The sequence below is a fragment of the Mobula hypostoma genome, chromosome 1 (genome assembly GCF_963921235.1).
Source record: "Mobula hypostoma chromosome 1, sMobHyp1.1, whole genome shotgun sequence".
NCBI classification, from domain to species: domain Eukaryota; kingdom Metazoa; phylum Chordata; class Chondrichthyes; order Myliobatiformes; family Myliobatidae; genus Mobula; species Mobula hypostoma.
In genome coordinates this window covers 142,709,941-142,736,104 of record NC_086097.1, presented here as the reverse complement: position 1 = coordinate 142,736,104, position 26,164 = coordinate 142,709,941, and the positions used below count along the sequence as shown (strand labels likewise).

General features: G+C 41.2%; 1 protein-coding gene across 4 annotated transcripts in view; it reads left to right on the top strand.

Moving 5' to 3' along the window:
- Positions 1-26,164, top strand: part of setd2 (SET domain containing 2, histone lysine methyltransferase) — a 132,731-nt gene that overhangs the window by 41,920 nt on the left and 64,647 nt on the right. For 3 of the 4 annotated variants that reach the window (XM_063057157.1, XM_063057148.1, XM_063057166.1), the window contains 2 exons: positions 11,662-11,677; positions 20,039-24,729. In XM_063057157.1, coding sequence (XP_062913227.1) covers positions 11,662-11,677; positions 20,039-24,729 — 4,707 coding nt within the window. The remainder of the gene's footprint in view (positions 1-11,661; positions 11,678-20,038; positions 24,730-26,164) is intronic. The other variant, XM_063057175.1, reaches the window with a different exon arrangement.

The following is a 26,164-nucleotide window of genomic DNA, read 5'->3' as shown; positions in this document are numbered from 1 at the left end:
GACTACACCAGGGTCGTTATAGACTTTATTAAGACAGCTATAGATGAGTCTGTCCCCATGAAATTGTTCAGAGTTTACCCCAATCAGACACCCTGGATGAAGCATGAAATCCAGAATTTATGGAGGGCAAGATCAGAGGCATGCAAGTCGAGAGATCAAGAATACTTCAAGGGATGCAGCTATGATCTTCAGAAACCCATCTTACAGGCAAAGTGGAGATTCCAGACTAGACTAGAATCAATGAGGGATGCTTGACAGCTTGATTGCTATAACTTCCTACAAAGTTGAATCTAGTGACATAGGGACAGTAGAGCATCACTTTCAGATGAACTCAACATCATCTATGCTCACTTTGACCACCAGAACAGGGAGGAGTCATTGCACACTCATATGTCCTTCAATGATCCTTTGGTCTCAGTATCTGAAGATGACTTGCAGGCTGCCTTCAAGTGAGTGAATCCAAGAAAAGTAGCCAGTCCAGATGGAATATCTGGCTGTCCTGCTCTACTCGCTTTATCTTTATGACTGTACAGCTAAGTACAGTTCTAACACTATATAAGAGTTCGCTGATGACACCACTGTTGTGGGCTGTATCAAAGGTGGTGATTAATCAGCATGCAGGAGGGAGATGGAAAATTTGCCTGATTGGTATAATAACAACAACCTCTCACTCAATATCAGCAAGGCCACGGTACTGATTGTAGATTTCAGGAAAGGGAAATCAGAGATCCATGAGCCAGTACTCATTGAAGGATCAGAGGTGGAGCGGGTCAGTAACTTTAAATCCCTGGGTGTCACCATCTCAGAGGACTTAAATGTAATTGCAAAGAAAGCACAACAGTGCCTCTACTTCCTTTGGAGTCTGCAGAGATTCGGCATGTCAGCAAAAACCTTGACAAACTTCTGTAGATGTGTGGTCAGAAGTGGGCTGACTGGCTTCATTTCTGCCTGGTATGGGAACACCAATGCCTTTGAACAGAAAATTGTACTAAAGGTAGTGGATTCAACCCAGTACAGCAGAGGTAATACCCTCCCAAACATTGAGCACATCTACTTGAAATGTTGCCCTAGAAAAGCAGCATCCATCATCAAAGGTCCTCACCACCCAGACCAAGCTTTTTTTCTCACTGCTGCCATCAGATTGAAGGTACAAAAGCCTCAGGACTTGCACCACCAGGTTCAACAACAGTTACTATCCCTCAACCACCAGGCTCTTCAACAAAAGTGGATAACTACAGTCATTCTTTTTCTAGTGTTCCCACAACCGATGGTTTCCCTTTAAGGACTCTTTATCTTATTATTTCATGCTGTTTATTTATATTTGCATTTGCAGAGTTTGTTGTTCATTGATCCTGCTTACAGTTACTGTTCTATAGATTTTCTAAGTATACCCACGAGAAAACACTGATAATAAATTTTACTTTGAACTTTGATACAGGTTGTTCCAAGTCTTCTGGAATAAGGCAAACGTTGTTCTATTGCATATGGCTCCCTGTAGCTATAGTGTTGATTCAGAGGAATTGAGTGAAATTAAAGGAGAATTTGGACTTTTCAAGGGAAATTTTATTTACAAATAAAATAAAAATACCAAGGAAAGGTATTTTTCCTATATGAACAATAAGGAGTTCATATTGGTTTCAGGATAAGTTCCTAGAACAGCACATTCTGGAGCCATAATAGTATTATGCTAACTGCTAAGCAACCGTGTAGCCCCCAATTTAAATGAAAAAGCATATAATTGTGCAAACATGCGTGGCAATCAGATTGTATATGATAGGTTAAAAAGAAACAGCAAAGATTGACTAAAAGATTAACAGAGGTAAAATTAGAGTACAAGCAATGCCAGCCAGAAATACCAAGTAACATTTTCTGTAACCTTCCAAAAAAGAAAATAATTATCAGAGTTCTAATTGAAAGTTATTGTGGAATAAAATGAGATGCCAAGTGAATTAAGCAAGTATTTTGCGTTAATCTTCATTACAGACGATAAAGTATTACGCTGGAAATATCTGTACTTGGGAGGGTGGAACTTGGGGAAACTTGTAACCACCAAGGAAGTAGTACTGAACAAATGGTTGGAGCTGTGGACTTAGCTGCTGATGTACTTTGTTCTAAATCTTAATTAAAGTAAAATAGTTGATAATTTGGCTTTGATTTTTCAATTCTTTCCTCAATTTGGGAGGATCCCATTAGTTTGAAAATAGCAAATGTAACTAATTTATTCGTGAAGGAAAGGAAACAGAAGGCAATCCAGTTAGTTTAACATCTGTCATGAGGAAAGTATTCAAGATTATGTCATAGCAGTTATGTCATAGCATAGCAATGGAAAAATTCAAGGTAATCAGGCAATGTCAACATAGTTTTATGTCGAGGAAAAACAAAAAACCATCATTGACCAATTTATTGCAGCCCTTTGAAGATATAATGTGTTTTGGATAAAGAGTGGATGTAAAATATTTTATTTCCTGAAAGCATAAGATAAAAGTTTATTGAAGAAAATGATATTTCACAGTGTAAAGAGTAACATATTGGTGTGGATAGATAATTGACTATTTAATAGGAAATGGAAAGTATAATATGGGAAAATGTGACTGGTAGGAAAAATGCATCTTTTTTTAAAATTAAAATTATGTAAATGGTGAGTTGTTGCAATGCTCACAAAATATAGAAGGATCTGTACAAAATGCTGGATATTGTATACCAATTCTTTTGGAATTCTTTGAGAAAGTAACAGCAATCACCTCTGATCTGGGCCAACATATACGTGCCGGGTGGCACCTAATTAATTAGCTTGTTTATTTCGGCTTTTTTCTTAAAGATGTGCTGGGTGCATTACAGCCACCACTACACCGCTGCATTCTTCACAGCAATGTATCGGTCCGCGGCCTAGAGGTTGGGGACCATTGCCGTATGAGACTGCTTAACTAAATAAGAGCCTGCGATATTACTTTTATACTTTATACTTTATTGTCGCCAAACAATTGAGACTAGAACGTATAATCATCACAGCGATACTTGATTCTGCGCTTCCCGCTCCCTGGATTACAAATCAATAGTAAATATTAAAAATTTAAATTATAAATCATAAATAGAAAATGGAAAGTAAGGTCGTACAAATAAACCAAGAGGCAGGTCCAGATATTTGGAGTGTATGGCCCAGATCTGGGTCAGGATCCGTTCAGCAGTCTTATCACAGTTGGAAAGAAGCTGTTCCCAAATCTGGCTGTATGAGTCTTCAAGCTCCTGTGCCTTCTCCCGGAGGGAAGAGTGACGAAAAGTGTGTTGGCTGGGTGGATGGTGTCCTTGATTATCCTGGCAGCACTGCTCTGACAGTATGCGGTGTAAAGTGAGTCCAAAGACGGAAGATTGGTTTGTGTGATGTGCTGCGCCGTGTTCACGATCTTCTGCAGCTTCTTCCAGTCTTGGACAGGACAACTTCTATACCAGGTTGTGATGCACCCTAGAAGAATGCTTTCTATGGTGCATCTATAAAAATTAGTGAGGGTTTTAGGGGACAGGCCAAATTTCTTTAGTTTTCTCAGGAAGTAAAGGCGCTGGTGGGCCTTCTTGGCAGTGGACTCTGCTTGGTTGGTCCAAGTCAGGTCATTTGTGATATTGACCCCGAGGAACTTAAAGCTTTTGACCTGTTCCACTTGCGCACCACCGATGTAAATTGGTTCGTGTGGTCTGCTACTCCTTCTGAAGTCAACAACCAATTCCTTCATCTTGCTGACGTTGAGGGATAGATTATTGTCTTCGCACCATGCCACCAGGTTCTTAATTTCCTCTCTGTACTCAAACTCATCATTACCCAAGATACGGCCTACAATTGTTGTGTCATCAGCGAACTTATATATTGAGTTTGATGGAAACTTGGCTACACAATCATGGGTGTACAGTGAGTACAGCAGGGGGCTGAGTACACAGCCATGTGGGGCACCAGTGCTCAGAGTGATCTGGAAAGATACTGGCATGGATAGAAGATTGGCTTACTGGCAGGAGGCAAAGAGTCAGATAAAGGGAGCCTATTCTGTTTGGTTGCCAGAGACGATTGGTGTTCCACAGAGGTTGGTATTGGATCAGTTTCTTTTCACATTAGATGTCAACCATTTGATAATGGAATTGATGGCTTGGTGGCCAAGTTTGTGGACGATACAAAGATAGGTGGAGGGGGTAGGTAGTGTAAGTAGAGTCTGCTGATGGACTTAGATTGGGAGAATGGGCAAAGAAGTTACAGGTGAAATGTAGCGTAGGGAAGTGTATGGTCATGCGCTTTGGCAGAAAGAAGTGTGGACTATTTTCCAAACAAAGAAAATTCAAAAATCAGAGGTGCAAAGGGATTTAGGAGACCTGCTGCAGGCTTCCCTGAAGTTTAAGTTGCAGGTTGAGTCGCGGTAAGGAAGGCAAAGGCAATGTTACCATTCGTTTCAAGTGGACTGATGAGCAATTATGTGATGCTGAGGCTTTATAAGGCATTGGTCAGACTGCACTTGAACTATAGCGAGCAGTTTTGGGCCCCTTTTCTAAGAAAACATGCTGGTATTGGAGATGGTTCAGAGGAGGTTTATGTGAATGATTCTGGGAACGAAAGGGTTTACATATGAGGAGCATTTGATGGCTCTGGGCTTGTACTCGCTGGAGTTTAGAAGAATGGTGGGGGTAATCTCATTGAAACCTATCGGATATTGAAAGGCCTAGACAGAGTGGTTATGGAAAGGATGTTTCCTATAGTGGGAGAGTCTAGGACCAGAAGGCACAGCCGCAGAATAAAAGGACATCTGTTTAGAACAGAGATGGGAAGTAATTTCTTTAGCCAGAGGGTGGTGAATCTGTGGAATTAATTGCCACAGTCAGCTGCGGAAGCCAAATCATAGAGTATGTTTAAAGCGGATATTTGTAGTTTCTTGGTTAGTCAGGGTTTCAGAGGTTACGGGGAAAATGCAGGAGAATGGGGTTGAGAGGCAAATCAGCCGTGATGGAATGGCAGAGCAGACATGATGAGCCAAGTGGCCTCATTCTGCTCCTATCTCTTATGACCTTACTGTAATTCATTATTGTTTATTGCTAGTAAACTGAAAACAAGTAAGAAAGGGCATCCTTCAGTTACATAGGGCACTGGTGAGACCACGTTTGCAATAGTCTCTAAATTACTACTGTCCTTACATAATGCATTAAAACAGTTCAAAGAAAATTTACTGAACTGATATATATAACTTCCTGGTTTAAGATGGCGCTACCGAAGATGTGCAGCAGCTTACTGGTAGTTCGAAAGCAAAGAAATTCAATTAAAACCATTATTAAGAACACTTGTTTCAGTAAATTGTGGTAAACTATCACTGCAGTCAATGAAGAAGCGAGCGAAGGCAGAGCAAATTCACGGGATGTGCCCTGTTAGTCCGCTGCAAAATCGATGCACTTGGACTTGGAGCCTTGCTGGTTGGTGTGAACGACTCGGAGGGGAGAACATGGGACAGAGGATACTGATCCCTGTCCAACCAACCCAGGTACGAGGGTGGATCTCTCTAAACGCTGAGCTGAATTGGAAAGGTCAAGAACAGCCTCGGCAGTGAAATTCAGGTCCAAAGTGCATTGGTGAAGCCGGAGCGACTCACCACTGTAAGGCTCGGGTCCTAAAGCAAGGTCCAATCCGCTGTTTGAACAATATAAGTGCTGGCCCATATAGACTGGAAAGGCAGGTGTTGAGAGTTGGACAAGATTAGATTGCGCTAGGCCCTAGCTGATTTGGAGAGGTCAAGAACGGCTTCTTCGGCAGCGAAATCTAGGTCCAGAGCAATTCGCTGGTGACGGAGCCCGGGTCCTAGTGCAAGGTTCGGACACTTTAAACGCCGGCCCAGATAGTCTGGGGGCTTCTCTCTCCGCAACGCTAAGACTGTGAGACTTCCCACGGCTGCTGTGCTTCATGTCTGAGAACTTTGCGGCGATTTGCCCTGCTAATATAAATATAATACTGAGGTTTTGGGCCTATTGTAGGGATTTGGATTTAAGGACTCAATTTGGTTCAGAATGCAGTGGCTCACTTCTTTATATGATTTGTTTTCTATTTGCTTTCTCTTTCTCTGTGCACGTTGGGGGTTGGTCTTGTTTTTAATTGGGTTCTTTCGAGTTCCTTGCTTTGCGACTGCCTGTAAGCAGATAAATTTCAGGGTTGTATAATTTATACGTCCTTTGATAATAAATGCACTTTCAAGCTTGGGAATGGTGTGAATTGATTTATAAGGATAGATTGGACATGCCAGTCTTTCAGTTAAATCAGCCATGAAGTTGTTAAATGGCTGAGCAGACTCGACAGGTCTAATGACCGCCTTCTGCTCTTGATTTGTATGTTTGGAGTGAAAAGATCCCAAGACGATCATGATGTCGAGAAATTGGACATCCAGCTTAAAATAAACCAGTTGAGACAAGCAAACAAAGGTGTTATGGAAGTAAGAGGAAATTGACTTGAAAAGGAGGGAAGCAAAAGTCAAGGCAGTAAGAAATAAGTTGGGACAAGAGGAACCATGACCATCTAGGCTGTGGGTTTTCAGAAGGAGGTTAGCACATTTCTGTGTTTCAGGGCACTGAAACTAAATTCTTACGGAGACAAGATCACCAGAAGTCCAAGACTGCCTGGGAGACATGGACTGATAATTATTGGAGGGTAAGGCAGGGATGTTTAACCTTTTTGAGTGTATATGCCCAAGTTATCTTCTTAAAAAAAGATTCTTGTATATGGCTTAGTTATTTTGTCAGGGGTTATCATTAATGAATTAGTAACAATAGTTATGAACTTGAGGGGAAAAGGATGAGTTCTATTGCTTATATATGTGTGTTCTTTGTATAGAAGTAGAACAGAGACAAATTGAAATGAAGCAATTTTATAAAAACCTGTTCAAAAATTATTAATATTAATCTTAAGATAATTGAAGAATAACATTTCTGAACTATTATTATTGTAACCAGTTACTATCCAAATATTGATATACAGTGCCCATAAAAAGTATTCACTTCCTTGAAAGTTTTCATGTTCTGTTGTTTTACAGCATTGAATCACAGTAGAATCAATTTGGCTTTCTTGACACTGATCAACTGAAAATAGATATCTACAAAATGATCTAAATTAATTGCAAATATAAAAAACAAAATAATTGATTGCCTAAGTATTCACTCCCTTCAAGTCAGTATTTAGTAGATGCACTTTTGGTAGCAACTACAGCCTTGAGTCTGTGTGGATAAGTCTCTTATCAGCTTTGCACACCTGGACACTGCAATTTTTCACCATTCTTCTTTACAAAAGGGCTCAAGCTTTGTCAGATTGCATGGGGATGGCAAGTAAACAACCTTTTCAAGTCCAGACACAAATTCTCAATTGAATTGAGGTCTGGATCCTGACTTGGCCACTACAGGACATTAACTTTGTTGTTTTTAAGCCATTCCTGTGTAGCTTTGGCTTTATGCTTGGGGTCATTGTCTTGCTAGAAAACAAATCTCCCAAGTCGCAGTTCTCTTGCAGACTGCATCAGGTTTTCCTCCAGGATTTTTCAGTATTTTGCTGCATTCATTTTACCCTCTACCTTCACAGGCTTTCCATTGAAGCATGATGCAATGAAGCATCTCCACAGCATGATGCAGCCACCATCATGCTTCACAGGCGGGATGGCGTGTTTTTGACGATGTGCGGTGTTTGACTTACTCCAAACATACCATTTAGTCTGATGGCCAAAAAGCTCAATTTTGGTTTCATCAAACCATAGAACCTTCTTCCTGCCGACTTCAGAGTCTCCTACATGCCTTCTGGCAAACTCTAGCCAAGATCTCATGAGATTTTTTCAACAGTGGCTTTCTCTTTACCACTCTCCCATAAAGCTGTGACTGGTGAAGCACCCGGGCAGCAGTTGTTGTATGCGCAGTCTCTCCCATCTCAGTCACTGAAGCTTGTAACTCCTCTATAGTTGTCATAGGTCTCTTGCTGGCCTCCCCAACTAGTCCCCTTTTTGCATGGTTACTCAGTTTTTGAGGACAGCCTGCTCTAAACAGATTTACAGCGGTGCCATATTCTTTCCATTTCTTGATGATTGATGTAACTGTATTCCAAGGGATTTTCTTGTATCCATCTCCTGACTTGGGCTTTTCAATAACCTTTTTGTGGAGTTGTTTGGAGTGTTCTTTTGTCTTCATGGTGTATTTTTTGCCAGGATACTGACTCACCAGCAGTTGGTCCTTCCAGGTACAGGTGTAATTTTACTACAATCAATTGAAACAAGCTTGACTGCACACAAGTCTCCAAAACACAGATCTCCACTTAACTAATTATGTGAATTCTAAAACAAATTGGCTGCACCAGTGAATTTAGTGTGTCTTATAAATGTCATTGATTAAATCAGTAAGTTTTTCAATTCCATAATCTTCGAGGACGATAATTTGTTCTATTGCTAATTCAACAGGTCCTGCTGCCTTTCCTTTCTTCATCTTATTTATTGCATTACAAACTTCATATTTTAAATAGAATGTGAATTACATAGGACCATGAATTTAATGAGTCATATCACTAAGATACTTCTAAGAATTTTGATGACAAGAGCTAGAAGTAAGATACAAGCTGAAATAGGTAAAGAACAATATGGTTTTGTGAAAGACAAAGGTACAAGAAACACGATATTGGTGTTAAGGATTCTATCAGAACGAGCTATTCAAGTGCAAAAAGATTTGTTTGTTTGTTTTATCGACTACACAAAAGCATTTGATAAAGTGAAGCACAATAAGTTATTTGAAATATTACAGGAAACTCTAGATCTAGATTCGAAAGACCTCTGCCTAATCAGAAATCTGTACTGGGAATAAACTGCCGCTCTAAGAATAGATGGAGAAGTGAGTCAGTTTATGAAAATCAAGAGAGGCGTTAGACAAGGGTGTGTTTTCTCCCCTGATTTGTTTAATGTGTACAGTGAAACAATATTACAAAAAATAAGAGACATCTTTGGGAATCAAAGTTGGCGTGAAATCATCAATAATTTCAGATATGCGGGTGACACTGTGTTAATTGCAAGTACGGAGGAAGAACTACAAAACTTAATTGATATAGTTGTTGAAGAAAGTGAAAAAATGGGTCTATCTATCAATAGCAAAAAGACAAGAATGTATGGTGATATCCAAAAAGGAGAATCCTATCTGCAGGCTGAGAATAAGTGGGAAGACATAAAACAAGTACAGAACTTTTGCTGCTTAGGAAGCTGAGTGACATCAGATGGCAGATGCGACATGACATCAAAAGAAGAATAGGGATGGCAAAAGACACCTTTACGAGAATGAAGAATATACTGACCAACACTAAACTAGGCATGACATCCCGCCTCAGAGTACTGAAATGTTACGTTTATCCAGTTATGTTATATGGTTCAGAATGTTGGACAATGTCTAGTAACATGAGGAAACGAATTGTAGCAGCAGAGGAGGATGCAAAGAATATCATGGACGAAACGAATACCTAACGAGGATGTCATGAACAGTGCAAGCACAAAAAGAGAAATAATGTATGAGATCATGAAAAGACAATGTAACTTCATTGGACATATGATTAGGAAAGAGAAGTTAGCATGAATGGTAATTATGGGAAAGATTGAAGGGAAGAAAGCAAGAGGAAGGCAAAGACAAATAATGATGGAGACAACAGCCAGAGAACTGGAAATGAATACCAATGAATTGATCCACTTAACCCAAAGCAGGAGTGTGTGGGCCCTGGTAGTCAAAGCTCAAACTGGGCATGGCACTTGATGATGATGAATACTTATACAATATTTGTAATTAATTTAGATCACTTTTTGCTTTCACTTTGACACAAAAGAGACTTTTTCTGTTATCAGTGAAAAAAGCCAAATTAAACCCACTGTGATTCAATGCTGTAAAACGATAAAACATGAAGACAGACCTCCAAGGAGGGTGAACACTTTTTACAGGCACTGTACAGCTCTGGTCTGCAGGGATTTCAAAATGTGTCATACGCTGTCATGTTTTCAAGCTGGCACCAAGCCAGCATGCGCCATTTCTGTGAAAATATTTCATGGCTCTCAGATTGTAAAAAAGATAACCATTATGTATTTGTTTAGTATGGGTGGAATTTAAAGAATCGAGGGGCAGCTCTGTATGCCGTTGTCCAAGACAGTTTTTGTGCATGCTACCTTGGGCATGTATGTTGTAGGTTCACAATCCTTGGAAGGGAGGTGAGAGAAAGATATCAGATTGTTGTGACCTGAAAAGTGATATTAACAAGAGTATGACACCGTCTACTCTATACTGCTTCGTGAAGACTGAGTTTAAGTGCTTGGGTGTCTGGAGTGGGATTGGAACTTTCAAGGTTTCAATGGCAAGCGAAAAGTGGATCTCAATCTCTGCCTTGATGCCTTCTTCGGTGAGATTTCTCATTTATGTCTAAATTTCCACATACAGCATGACGCTTCAGGCAAAAACCCCGTATTATAGCCGAGGTATGTAAGAGCCCTCCAGTCTTGTGCTCTTTTCACAATTAACTGCAACTGGAATAATTGAGCCATCACTTCAGTGACATTTGTTGGTAAAACAAAATAAGAAACCATGAAGGGGGAAACAAAGGTTCTTGTTTCCAACTGCAATCTTGTTATGCCTGGGTAAAAATTAGATCCATGTTAATGATTGGTACGGTTGGGATCAGGGATCACTGGTCCTTCAGTGTATTCCAATGTTGCCATATGAGCTTATACAAAAAACAGCCAGTTTATTATTTAAACAACAGGAATTCTGTAGATGCTGGAAATTCAAGCAACACACATCAAAGTTGCTGCTGAACTCAGCAGGCCAGGCAGCATCTCTAGGAAGAGGTACAGTCGACGTTTCAGGCCGAGACCCTTCGTCAGGACTAACTGAAGGAAGAGCTAGTAAGAGATTTGAAAGTGGGAGGGGGAGGGGGAGATCCAAAATGATAGGAGAAGACAGGAGGGGGAGGGATGGAGCCAAGAGCTGGACAGTTGATTGGTAAAAGGGATGTGAGAGGATCATGGGACAGGAGGTCTGGGGAGAGAGACGGGCGGGGGGGGGGGGAACCCAGAGGATGGCCAAGGGGTATAGTCAGAGGGACGGAGGGAGAAAAAGGAGAGTGAGATTTTTTATTTTTATACACACATTCTTTCTCTCTCTCTCCTTTTTCTCCCTCCGTCCCTCTGACTATACCCCTTGCCCATCCTCTGGGTTCCCCTCCCTTGTCTTTCTCCCTGGGTCTCCTGTACCATGATCCTCTCATATCCCCTTTGCCAAACACCTGTCCAGCTCTTAGCTCCATCCCTCCCCCTCCTGTCTTCTCCTATCATTTTGGATCTCCCCTCCCCCTCCCACTTTCAAATCTCTTACTAGCTCTTCCTTCAGTTAGTCCTGACGAAGGGTCTCGGCCTGAAACGTCGACTGTACCTCTTCCTAGAGATGCTGCCTGGCCTGCTGTGTTCACCAGCAACTTTGATGTGTGTTGCAGTTTATTATTTATATATATTTTTGATACATAGTTGGGAAAGTGCACATCTTCAAGCGAATGTGAAAAATAATCTGTGTAACTTAATGAAATTGTCCCTCTATATTAGAATGAGTTTCTAATCTTATGTTTTTATTCTTTTCTTTCATGGCTTGCTTCATCATCGGCAACAGAGAAGACGAGAATGCAGTAAGGATTTAAATGTTCAGTTAATTGTAACTTAATCCTTGTTGGAGGAATTGGTCTGTTTCAATCTGGAGAATTTGTTGGCCTTTAGTTGCCTATTTTTAAGTTCCTTTTGTCCCTGATGTTCTGTTATTATTTGGATACTTTTAATGTCTGCTGCAATGAACTAGTTATGTATTGTTTGTTCAAAATCTCTGGCATTTCCAAACTTCCCATCGCTAATTCCTGAGTTTCACCCTCTTGGATGTCCAGAAGAAGTGTTAATTGAATTTGTATTAATCAGTGTTCAGTTACCCAGATGAGAAATGAGGTGTTGTTTCTGAAGCTCATGCAGGGCCTAGTTACAGCAGTATATGATACCACAGACAGGGCGGAATAGGAGTAGAAGTGAGATAGAGAATTAAAGTGGAGAGCGAAAGGAAGTTACAGGTGCTTCAAAAATAGACACACAATCTCCATTTAATTTGTCCAATGCAGAAGCAACTAAGGCTTTATAAGGCATTGGTCAGACTGCACTTGGAGTACATAGAATGTACTCCAGTACAGCATAGTACAGGCCCTTCGGCCCACATTGTTGTGCCGACCCTCAAACCCTGCCTCCCATATAACCCCCTATCTTAAATTCTTCCATATACCTGTCTAGTGGTCTCTTAAATTTCACGAGTGTATCTCCCTTCACCACTGACTCAGGCAGTGCATTCTATGCACCAACCACCCTCTGAGTAAAAAACTTTCCTCTAATATTCCCATTGAACTTCCCACCCCTTACCTTAAAGCCATGTCCCCTTGTATTGAGCAGTGGTGCCCTGGGGAAGAGGCGCTGGCTATCCACTCTATCTATTCCTCTTAATATCTTGTATACCTCTATCATGTCTCCTCTCATCCTCCTTCTTTCCAAAAAGTAAAGCCCTAGCTCCCTTAACTCCCAAAACTGTGAGCAGTTTTAGGCCCCTCGCCGAAGAAAGGATGTGCTAGCATTGGAGAGGGTCCAGAGAAGATTCACAAGAATGCTTCCAGGAATGAAAAGGTTGTAGGGTTGACATATGAGGAGCATTTGATGGCTTGGGGTCTGTAGTCGCTGGAGTTTAGAAGAATTGGGGGATGGGGGGTTTGGTGGATCTCTCTGAAACCCATCAGAAATTGAAAGGTCTAGATAGAGTGGATCTATAGTGGAGGACGAGGGGGCAGAGCCTCAGAATACCAGGGCATCCCTTTCAAACAGAGGTGAAGAGGAATTTCTTTAGCCAGAGAGTGGTGAATCTATGGAAATCATTGCCACAGACAGCTGTGGAGACTGAGTCATAGTGTATATTTAAAACAGAAGTTGATAGGTTCTTGATTAGTAAGGGCATCAAAGGTTATAGGGAGAAGGCAGGAGAATGGGGATGAGAGGGAAAATAAATCAGCCCTGATGGAATGGTGGAGCGTACCTTTGGAATACTAGGAAGGAAAGATGTTTGTGTTGGTAGAATCTGATTGAAGGAAGTGGAAATTATGGGGATTATGATCAGCTGCCCAGTCTGGTAGGTATAAAGTGATGGAAGGGGAACTTTATCTTTGCTTTGTCTTGGCAGAAAGGTGGTGAGAGCACTGATTGGGAAATGGATAAGGTACAGTCATGGATTCTGTCAATAATTACAGAGGGAAACCCATATTTCAGGGAGCAGGAAAGAGGACCCAGTTTGGGAAGTTTTGTCAAGCTAGATAGCATGTAACAGATAAAGCTAACCGATCCTACAACAGAAAGATTAGATGAAAGCTGCATAGTTGAACACGGCTCATTAAAACTGTTAGCTCATTAAACTGTTAACAGCAGGAGGAGTCTGAGGAAATCATAATTCTCAGCATTGGCAGGGTTCCAAATGTTTGTCTTAAAGATCAAACTAAAGCACCACTGCAGGGACTAGCCAAATATGCAGAATAGACGACCCATCTCAGTCTCCTTTGGAGATCCCCATTATTAATTGTCTTTACATAATATCAAGAAGGCATTAATAACACTAGATATAGCAAAGCTGTTTGACCAGACAACTTTGCAGCTATAATATTAAAGATTTTTTTCTACAGAACTAGCAGTATTTCTAACCAAGATGTTAAGTATGTTTACCACAGTGGCATCTTCCTGACACTGTGGAAGAATTGCATAGGTATGTCCTTTTCACAAAAAAATAGAATATATCTAATCTGGCGAATTAACTCCCAGTCAAACTAGAGAACCTCCTCAGGTTACAGCAGGATTCAACCTCTGAACTCTTTGTAACCCAGGCAGATTGTGAGTTGGCAGCGAGGCCACAAACTCACATGGCATAAGATGTCTGCAACCCCACAGCATTTGGCAAGTCCACCCTGCTATCTCTAGAAGCAATTGACCATATATACAGATTGTAGATAAGTCAATTTCCATCTATAAAATGAACTACTTATTTAATTATTCTGGTATCACCTCCAAAATCAGAAAACATCGCCTCTAAGAAGGACAAGGGCAGAGGGTGGATGGAAACGCCACTAATTCCGGCTTCCTCTCCAAATCATACATTATCCTGATTTGGAAGTGCATCACTGTTCCTTCGCCATCTTTGTGCCGATCTTCCCGAACTCCTTGCCCATCAATGTTGTGAGAGTACTGTCACCAGACTGGCTATTGCACTAATTGCTACTACATCTTGGGTGTGATTAAGGATGAGTAACAAATGTTGGTCTTGCCGGCAAAACGTTAATCCCAAAAATTGAATGCAAATACATTTGAATTATCTAATTTGCATGAAGATGTAGATGAAGTGCTTTGTATCAGTCTTCACTGTAGAAGACACCAGCAGCACACCAGAAATGCAAGATTATTAGTGGGCAGAAGTGAGTGTAGTCACTTATTCCTAAGGAAAAGGTGCTTGGGAAGCTTAAATGGTTTGAAGGTAGGTAAGTCACATGGACCAGATGGATTCAGCCCAGCGTTCTGAAAGAGGTGACTGCAGAGATTATGGGGCATTAGTAGTAATCTTTGAAGAATCACTAGTTTTTGTAATGGTTCCTGGAGACTGGAAAACTGCAAATATCAATCATCTCTTTAAGGAGGATGGAGGCAAAAGGCAGGAAATTATAGGCCAGTTAGCCTGATGGTGGGAAGATGTTATAGTCCATTATTTAGGATGAGGTTTCAGGGTACTTGGAGGCACAGGATAAAATCAGCTGAAGTCAGTATCGAGAATCTTACCTGGCTAATCTGTTAGACTTCAAGGAAATAAAAGGCAAGTTAAACAAAGAAGAGTACGTGAATGTTGTTTACTTGAATTTTTAGAAGGCCTTTGGCAAGGTGCTGCTGAGCAAGATAAGAGCCCATAGTATTACAGGAAAGATACTAGCAAGGACAGAAGATTGTTTGACTGGAAGGAGACAAACGAGTGGGAATAAAGAGGGCCTTTTTATTTTGGTTGGCTGCCAGTGATTAGTGAGGTTCCGCAAAAGTCAGTTCTGGGACCGGTTCTTTTCACCTATATGTCAGTGATCTAGATGGTGGAATTGATGGCTTTATGACCACGTTTGCAGACATTACAAAAATAGGTAGAGGACAGGTAGTGTTGAGGAAGCAGGGCAGTTGCAGAAGGATTTGGAGAATTAGAAGAATGGGCAAAGAATGGCCATACAGATGGAATGCAATATACGGAAGTGCATGAATATACACTTTGTTCAAAGGAATAACGGCGTACCCTCTTTTCTAAATGGAGTGAATTCAGAAATCAGAGGTGTAAATCGGTGCAGGATTCCGTAATGGTTATCTTCTAGGTTGAATCAGTAGTAAGGAAGGCAAATGCAATGTTGTCATTCGTTTCAAGAGGATTAGAATATAATAACAAAGATGTAATGCTAGGATTTTTATACGGCATCGGTCAGAACACATTTGGAGTTTAGTGAGCCTAGTTAGGTCCCAATGCTGGCATTGGAGAGGGTCCAGAGGAGGTTTATGAGAATGATCCTGGGAGTGAAAGGGGCCAATGTGTGAGCAGCATTTTATTCTCTGGGCCTGTACTCATTGGAGTTTAGAAGAATGAGGAGGGTCTCGTTAAATCCTGTAGAATATTGAAGTCCTAACTAAGGGGATGCTTCCAACAGTGGGAGAATCTAGGACCGGAAGCCATTTTAGAACAGAGATGAGGAGGAATTTATTTAGCCAGAAGGTAATCTGTGGAATTCATTGCCACAGGCAGTTGTGGAGGCCAAATCATTGTTTACTTAAAGCAGAGGCGAATGGTTTCTTGGTTAGTCAGGCCGTCAAAGGTTGCAGGGGAAAAGTCCTGAGAATGGGGCTGAGGGGGGAAATAAATGAGTCATGATCGAATGGCAGAGCAGTCTCAGTGGGTTGAATGGCCTAATACTTTTCTTGTGTCTTCTGGTCTTAAGATGAAAGCTGCCATGACATGGGTTGGATGGGTGACAGAGTCCTGCAAAGTGAGTTCAGAGAGTTAGGTGCTAAGCTAAAGGACAGGACCTCCAAGGTTGTGATCTCAGAATTGCTACTTGTGCCATATGCTGGTGAGGCCAGAAGTAGGAAGATCATACAGTTTAACACTTTGCTAAGGAATTGATACAGGAAGGAGAGCATCAGATATTTGGATCATTGGCCTCTCATCTAGGGAAAGTGGGACCTGTACAGAAGGGACAGTTTGCACCTGAACTGGGGTAGGGGGAGACTAACATCCTAGTAAAAGGGTTTGCTAGTGCTACATGGTGGGGGAGGGGGGTGCAGTTTAAACTGGAGTTTCAAGGAGATGGAAACCAGAGCACCAGGACAGTGGTTGTGGGGAAAGATATTCTTAAGCTTACACACAAAGTCAGGAATCAAAAGGTTGAATATGCTGAGTTGGGACTAATGTTCTGAGCTGTGTTTATTTCAATGAAAGCAGTATTGTAGAAAAGGCAGATGAGCTTAGAGCATGGATCAGTATGTGGAATTATGACATTGTAGCCATTAGTGAGACTTGCTGGCAGCGGGGCAGGACTTGCAACTCAATATTCTGGGGTTTCATTGTTTTCTGCATGATAGAGCAAGAACGATTAAAGAGAGAGGAGTGCCATTACTAGTCAGGAAAATGTCACGGTAGTGCTCATTCAGGATACCGGAGGGCTTGTCTAGTGCAGACGTATGGGTAGAACGAGAAATAAGAAAGGTATAACCACATTAATGGGATATTATAGACCACCCAATAGTCCACGGGATTTAGAGGAGCAAATTTGTATAGGAATAGTAGACTGCAAGAAAAATAAGGTTGTGTTAGTGGGTGATTTTAACTTTTCACATATTAACTGAGACTCCCATACTATAAAAGGGCTGTATGAGAAAGAGTTTGTCAAATGTGTTCAGGAAAATTTTCTTAATCAGTACATAGAAGTCCAACAAGAGAGAGAGTGACACTAGATTAGGAAATGACACAAGGCAGGTGAGAGAAATTTTTATAGGGGAATGCATTGCATCTAGTGATCATAATGCCATTAGTTTCAAGATAATTATAGAAAGGAATAGTTTTGGTCCTCAGATTGAGATTCTAAATTGGAGAAAGGTCAATTTTGATGTTATCAGAAATGATCTCGTAAGTGTGGATTGGGACAGGTTATTTTCTGACAAAGGTGTACTTGGTAAGTGGGAGGCCTTTAAAAGTGAAAATTTGAGAGTACAGAATTTGTATGTTCCTGTCGGAATAAAAGCAATGATAACCGGTTTGGGGAGCCTTGATTTCTGAGAGATATTGAGGCTCTGGTTAAGAAAAAGAAAGAGGTTCATAGCAGGTATAGGCAGGCAGAAACTAATCTGGTTCTTAAAGAGCATAAGAAATGCAAGAGCACACTTAAGGAAATCAGCAAGGCTAAAAGAAGGCATTAAGGTGGTCCAGTAGACAACCTGAAGGATAATCCTGAGGGCTTCTACACGTATATTTTAGAGCAAAAGGATAGCAAGGTTCAAAATTGGTTCGCTAGAAGATCAGAGTGGTAATCTATGCATGGAGCCAAGAGATACACGAGACCTTAAATGGATTTTTGCATCTGTATTTGTTGTTGTTCGTCCATCGTTGACGTCGATGAGGACCTCGACACCATAATGATGGTGTCGAGACTAGCGCGTGATTTGGATTTAAGTGAGGGAGAGTTGCGCAGCGTCAGCCTCACTCTCTTTTCCCAATTCCCATCTGGATCCAGTGGCAAGACAGAGTCTAGACGGCTGGAGAAGGGACTAGGCGCAGTGGATGACCAGGACGTCTTCTGTGTCTTGTCCTGCTCTACAAGTTCCACGACGCTTGCAGAGACTGCCTTCTTGACCGTTGGACCTTCCATTGGTCTCGTCCGCTCAATCCGCCGGAGTCTGTCTTCACATGCTGGGATAGACAACTCCCTATCTCACCAAGGGTTTGAGACCCGTCGGCTACCCTCACCTGGTTTAGCCGGGTTGTCGAAGCCGTTGCCCGGGGTGTGGCCGCTGTCGCATGCAAACAGCTACGGGGAGCCACAGGTGAGAGCTGAGTGCCAGGTGGGGACCAAAGGTGGACTAACCGCCCTGAAAAGGACGCGACATGTTCCCCCAACAGAGGTGCTACCCCTCCCTGACACCCCATATACCCCGCATAAATAAATGGACACGGAGTCTATAAATGTGAGGCATTCCAGCAGCAAGGTTATGGACCCTGTACAGATTACAGAGAAGGATGGGTTTCCTGTCTTGAGGCAAATTAGAGTGGATAAGTTCCCAGGGCCTGACAAGGTGTTCCCTCAAACCCTGTGGGCGGGGGGGGGGGGGTAGTTAGTGTAGAAATTGCAGGAGCCCTAGCAGAGATGCTTATAACAACCTTAGCCACGGGTGAAGTGCCGGGGATTGGAGGATAGCTAATGTTGTTCCCTTGTTTAAGAAAAGCTCTAAGAATAAGGCATGAAATTCTCAGCCAATGAAACTGACATCAGTAGTGGGAAAGTTATTGGAAGGTATTCGAAGGGACCAGATATAGAAGTATTTGAATAGAAAGGACCTGATTAGAGATAGTCAAAATGGTTTTGTGTGGGGTAAGGTACATGGATACGAGGGTTATGGAGGGTAATGGTCCGGGTGCAGGTCAATGGGACTTGGCAGATTAATGGTTTGGCAAAGATTTGATGGGCAGGAAGGACTGTTTTCATGCTGTTGTGTTCTAGGACTCCGATTTTTTAAAAAAGCCTTTTTATTCCCTCCCATTATTATTTGATTAACATTTTATCCTGTTTGAGGGCCTTTAGACCATTCCCACTAATAACTTGTTTCTCTTGCTGTTATTTTTAACTCCATCCAAACCAATTTTGTGCCTTGATCTTTGAAACCGAGGTCGTTTCTCACTATTACCTCATCAACCATTAGCATTGCTATCCTGGCACCATTTAAAGTGTCATGTATTCTCGAATGCTCCCATTTTGAATTTATTGTTGCACTCTTATTTTTTTCCTCCATGTCCCTTTACTGTCACACGCATATCAATATTTGTATTGCCACCACACCTTTTTTTATTCCCTTTTTCCCTTGACTTTTTAAAACTTACCTCGTGAAACTGAGCAAAATTTCCTCAAGCCACAGAAACCAAGATATAGCTATTGTCATTGATCTGTGGATTCCACATGCCGCAGCATATCTTCTGCACTGGCACATTGGTTATAATCTTATTTATCAACTGAGTGTTTTCTGCTGTTTTTTAAATAATAGATATTCTTTAGTATGGATAGGATAGGTTTTGATACTCTGGTATCTGCTGCTAGTACTTATTTGTTCAGCCATTTTTTTGAAGAAGATCACCAGTGTAGTACCTCCTTTCTCTCCTTATTTCCGCCCATAGTCATATTCAGACCTGTGTATTCTTGTTGTAAGTTCATTCAGGTGAAACCGAATGAAACCTGAACTCCCAGGAGTTAAATTATGAGGGAGTGATACACAAATATTCCAAAGTTTTCAGGGCATTTACAGAAAACTGGTAGTGTAGTCAGAGAGGACTGGAGTTTATGATGAGTGCAATAGCCGATAGATTAGATCCAAATGTTTCGGGGATGAATTGAGGTAATGCTTCGTCAAGCAGATGTGGATATAAATTTGAACCATTCTTCCACAGGTGACATTTCTTTGATGAGTTGTTATTTTCAAGTTTTATATTGATAAACTTTTAAAAATCAAAGATTTTAAGATTCATGAAGTTCATGAAGGTTATGGCAGAACATACTTGAGGACTTTTGTGACCTAACTTCAATTTCTAGATTGTTTCTGATTTAAGGAATTGTTGCTGCAGTTGCCATTTCTTTGAGATTTTATTTGTAATGAAATGTATGTGATGTTGCAGAACTGTACCTGAAGTATCCCCAATACCGTTGCAGGTCAAAGCAGTGTTGAATTTTCCCAAGGGTCAAGCATCGAAAGGCTGCAGTCGCTTTCTACCAAAGGGCACCAAGGCAAAGGTCAATCTTGAGGACCAAGGACGTCAGAAGGTGTCTTTTACCTTCAATGTAACAAAGACCTTACGGAATAGGTTCCAAAGTGCCATTGGGTCTGAGCTAGACGAGGTCAAAACTCTGCCAACAGCATTGCCGCTGATTTCTGTGAAAGGGAACCAGGAGAATAAAAGTGATTCGGAAACAGCTGATGCTCCGGAGGCAGCAAAGTCGTCACCACCGAAATCAAAGGTCGAGTGGAGCAAAGTGCATTTCAAGAAGAAGCAACTGAATGATGCAGCCAAACCTCTAAGTTTGTCAGACAGGGAACAGTGTAGTTCATCAGTGGAGGAACCTGTGGACGCTGCCGTCAAGAAACTTTCTGCAGGAGGAACTGAAACTGTGATAAAGGTGACTGTTGAAACTAAACCAACAAATCTGAATCTTGGTACATCCCATGTTGGGAAAGATGATAACATAGAAGAATTCAAGAATGTCTCTTTGTCTTCTGAAAATGATGAGCTTAGGAAACTTGCTCGGACAGAAGATTTTGTGCAAGCACTATCTGCTGACTCTGAGTCTGAGATTGACTTAGTAAGGAAATCTCCTAGTTTGAAGTCGCATGACACCAAGAATGCTGAATCCAGTCGGGAAGTTAAGAAATATCCAACAGCTTCCAGAACTGATGAGGTGGAAAAGGTTTCTTCCCATTCCAAATCTGAACGAGATAGAAGGGGCAGTGGCCGTTCAAAATCTGATCGCGATGCAAGGAAGACTTCATCTCACTCAAAGTATGGAAGGGAAGAAAGACTCAGTTCATCTCGATCTCGCTCTGATAGAGATTCAAGGGCACCTTCTTCATACTCAAAGTCAGACTGGTCAAGGAGCTCTTATTATTCTGATAAAGACAGATATCGTAGAGGTTCTCCTTACTCAGAAAGGAGCAAATCTTCCCGTAGCAAATTGTGTGCTGATTTAAGAGATGCTTCCTCTTGTTCTGATTCTGAAGAAGATTCTAGAAGATATCATCCTAGGTCAAATGACGTAAGAAGGACTTCATTACATTCTAAATCCTATAGAGATTCAAGAAAATACCAGTCACGGTCAGATAGAGATCTGAGAGCAACTTCCTCCTGCTCTGAATCAGAAAGAGAAATTAAAAGGACTAAATCTCATTCTAAAACAGATAAAATATCCAGGATACCAGCATCTTGTTTTGAATCAGAAAGTTCTAAAGCTAATTCCTCCGAAGTAGGACTAGATTCTAGAAAATTGTCCAAATCTGACTGTCATTCAAAAATATGTCATTCAAAGTCATCAACTTCCTGTCATAAACCTGAGGCAGCCAGAATTAATGTATCTGATCTGGAATTAGACTACGGGAAAATCTCCAAATCTGATAGTCATTTGAGGATGGTTTCATCTCATTCCAAATCTGTAATCTCTTGCCATGAAGTTTTATTAAAGAAGAACTCCCCAGGACCAGAAATTGACTTGAGAAAATGCTCTAAGCTGGACAGTAACTCAAAGACAATTCCATCTCATTCTAAGACACTTGTTTATTGTGAAATAGAAGGAGCTCAGGGTGATTCTTCAGAGTTAGAACCTGATTCTAGGAGAAATCTCAAACCAGATATTAATTCACAGATATCTCCACAGAACTCCAAATCAACTAATTGTCATCAAACAAAGGCTGTTAGAATGGACTCCTCTGAACCAGAATTGGATTCATGGACTAATAGTACATCAGACAAGAATGTAATAGTGACACGATCTCGTACTAAAGCGAAAACCTTTTGTGGTGTAGAAGTAGTTAAAATGGATCCTGCAGGAGTAGAACTAGATTCGCAGACTAACAGTGGGTCAGATAAGCACTCAATAGTAGCCCCATCTCACTCTAACTCATATGCTTGCTTAAGTAAAGTGGAATCTTCTGAACCAGAAACAGAAGTAGACCTTTGGGAAAATAGTAGAGTAGACCGCAAGTCAAGAATAAATGTTTCGAGTTCCAGGTTCCAAAAGATAAGGAGTTTGCCAGTTTTTTCACCTGATAGAGAATTGAGAAGGATTTCATCCTCTGAGTCAGAAGATGAAATGAGAGAGGTTCCTGAACTACACAATTCAGGGACAAAACAAAATGTTTTTAGATCAGATGATATTTATTCCTCCCTTGATCACCAATCAGACAGTTGTGTAAGCACCTCACCGTATCCCACATCAGATTTATCAAGGACATGTTGTCTCTCCAGGCCCTCTGAAATAGCTGGCTCATCACATAGTTCCAAGTTAGATGGACTTTTGGCAAAAGTTTCATCTTGTTCAGAATCGGATGAAGAACATAGAGCTTCATCTCAGTGTGAGGCTAATTTGATGGTTTCATCTCATGACTTACCAATTGACTTGCAGTCCCCACCTCATTTCATAGTGAATACCATGCAAGCTTCACCTTATCCCAGCCCAGATGAGGTCAAGTACTTGGCCTACCAAAAAGTGGAGGAATACAACACTTCACACTACACCAAGAGAGAACACATTTTGGCCTATCCCAAAATGGATGAGTTCACAGCTGTGTCTCGCTCAAATTTGGATGAAACAGTGACCATTTCAGCAGACCCTGAAAGTTGCATGAGAGATGTAAAGCTCACAGGCAAAGAGTCAACAGAAAATAGGGCTGTAGATAGTCAGAAGGAACAACATGCCAATGAAGGAAATAGGTCTGAACTGAAGAATAATAAACTGTTTCACAATGCAAATAGCTTTAGCAGTTACAGCATTAAACAGAATGCAACACCTAGCAACCAAAGTTGGGATTCAGTTGATAAAGTTAGATTGTACGTGGATTTGCCAAGTCACATTGATTCAGAAGCTAAGGAGTCTGGAGCAGTGAAGACTGAAACACCATCTTCAAATAATGAAGAAACCTCTTTCATTGCCAGACCCGATAGTTCTGTTAAAGTGGAGCCAGAGCAGAGAATGGAAATTTCCGAAGATGAAGGAACTGATGAAGAGTTAACAATGGAGGTCGTCACGGAAGGTCCACTGCATTTGAGCTCTGCCAACCTGACAAGCACAAATGAAGTGGCACACAATTCACTGACTTATAGAACTAAGTCTGACTGTGACAGTAGCTGTATGAAGGTCGAATACAACAGCGTGAGCTCTGAAAATGGAGATTGTTCTGAGGATGCTAAGAGCAGCAGTGAACAAGAGAGTGAAGAAAGTGAAACCAGCTCAGATTCTGATGATGGTAGTGTCCCAAAGAACCGTTTGCAGTCTGTAGTGATAGTGCCAAAGAATTCTACCCTGACTTTGGAGGAGAAGAGTCCAATGTCATCTCCTTCATCTTCCATATCATCTTCTAGAATAAGTCAGCAAGAAAAGAAGCATTCAGCTGTTGAAGGCAGCAAGCGAGAAACAGATGAGAAACCCAGTGCGGTGCATCAGCCAAATGGTGTGGAGCTTGGAAATATCCCCCGGGAGATGGTTGGTGACCCTGTTGAGGGCACTGACACAGTTCAGGGTACCCACTCTTTATTCCAAGAAGTATTAGAGGACCAACCACAAGCTTCTTCAAGTCAGCTTTCGCCTGTTAGTGAGAGTCACAAGAGCTACAAGCAGCAGTTGTTGACCGACAAGGCGGATAGCACCAGTCAGCCTGAGAGGTTTTCAATTGACCAAAATCAGCTCCCTCTGTCAAATGAAAAATCTGGCTCAGTGGAATCACCAGGTTCAGAAGGAATAGCAGAAAGGTACCAGCACTCACCTAGTAGTCACTTGGACAGTCTAACAGCCCAACAAAACAGTGCTCAGACACTTCATGGGGAAGATAAAAGCTTTGGAGAAAAGCCAGATAGTAGACAGGCTGTCTCTTGGCCTCAGCAGCTGACCCAAGATCAAGGATCTTTTCATAGCCCAGAATATTTGGAAAGCCTTGACTGGGATTTCTCTCAGCCAGAAAAACCTAGTAGCAGTTGTCAGCAACCAGATAGCAGCTATGGATTATACAGGAAGTATTGCTATCAAACAGAGGAAGCAGAGTTAGGCAAAACGGGTGATCACTGGCAAGATAAAAGAGCCAGTTGGGATCCCAAACTAAATGCTAAATCAGTCATGTGCAATAACTATCAGTTGTGTCAAGATATTTCTGGCTCGGATGTTCAAGGACAGGTACAACCCGATTCAATGACCGATGACTTTGCAAGCTATGACAACTGGGAAACAGTCAACCGTGACCCACGATCTGTTCCCAAAGGTGTGAGCTCTCTGCAGGCTCACGAAATAACCAGTAACTCTACTAAGGGGACCACTCTGGTACTCAAGGCCAGCGACTCTACAGCAGATAAAGAGTCAAGGGTCAGAGAATTAGAAAAGAAGTTGGACGATGAACAAGGATACTCCCAGAAGCCACAGGTGGAGGAGGTGGACACTGATTTGGAAAGTGATGCCGACACACGGTATTGTGAGCAAGTCCGTATTGAGCCTGATCCATTGGTCACAGTGCCATCCAAAGAATGGGTCAGTGTTGTGTGTAAAATGGAGGAATTCAAAAACTCTCAGTGGTGGAAGGAGCAATCAAAATTAGGAATGATGCCACCTTACTTTGAGTTAATTGAAGAAAACTTGTACCTGACAGAAAGGTAATTTTTGAGCATTAATGTTATTTATTATTTAACTAAACTTTAACCCAAGGTTTAAATGGAGGTTTTGCCAAACCCTAAGTCACTTAAGGATTGTGTTTAATGCTAGACTTTGAACCAATTTTTAGAAGGAAAGAAAATCCAAGGGAGATCTGCCAGAATAACGCCAGGCCTGAGAGATTTCATTTTTAAGGAAGAACTAGAAAAACTGGAATTGTTTACTTGAAAGCAGAGGAGCTTTAACAAAAGATGTAATAAAACCAGTTGTAATCATAAAAGGAGTTTGAAAGGAAATGTGCTAATTAGAAGAAATAGATTTAGGATTATTGGCAAAAGAATTAGAGACTTGAGAATTTTTTTATTCATTGATGCAGTGTGGATGTCACGGGCAATACCCGCATTTTGTTTTGTCCATTCCTAATGGCTTCTTTACAGAAATGGCTGTTAAGAGTCAATAGCATTGGAGGGTTTGGAGTCATATTTAAATCAGATTGGGTGAGCCTGGTACCACATCAGCTGATGAAAAATAAAACTGTATAAATTTCATCACCAATATAGTGATAAAATTGCACTTCTCAAAAAGAAACAAAAACTTGATCATTTTGATCTTTTTTCCTGGTTTTAGTCTACACAACCTGCAGATTTTGTTGTTTTCAATGTAGTCAGGACACCAGTCTTCAGGAAGCAGTACAGCAGAGATTTACCAAAATGGTACCAGGAAATAAAAAGGGGACAGATTGCAGACTTGTATTTTCTTGAGTTTAGAAGTTTAAGCTAGTTTAAATGATGAAGGAATTTGAGGAAATTAAGAGAAATTCTGCACTCCTCTACACCATATGATACTGTTAGCCTAGACTGGGTATGCTTAATTCTTTGGACTGGAGAATAAACCTGCAGCCATGAGAAAGAGTGTTGAATGCTACCATTCAGCCAGGCTGACAACAAGTATATCTTGTGTTAGTTTTCCATTGTGTAGTTTAGAACAGCAGTTCACTTTCCTTATTTCAGCTTAACTTAAGTTTCTTGTCCTTGGGTTTCCTAACTCAGTCATTTTGGAGAGGATGAAATTATGATTTGGCTTGGCTTGATTTCACCATGGCCTTTAAGAGTCAAAAGTTTTGGCAGTACATCAGCCTTTCAACAGCTTCAATCTTGTATTTTAGGTTTTCTAAGTAAGGTCCTAAGTTACAATAGTGTTTTTAAAAAAAATTGCCAGAGCTATTAAATTTTGTCCCCAGGATCTGATTTTTATTGCCTTGAAGAGTTTCCAATGAGCTAATTAAGAAAAGACCATACATGCAAGAGTGGAGCTTGAATAAGAAAGATACAGACAAGGGCATACAGAGCAAGTACGTACATCAATAAGGAGATGTGTGAAAATGAGAGACTGGCTGATGTGTGGTGAATTGGGGGAAGAAGAGAGAGAGATGCTAGA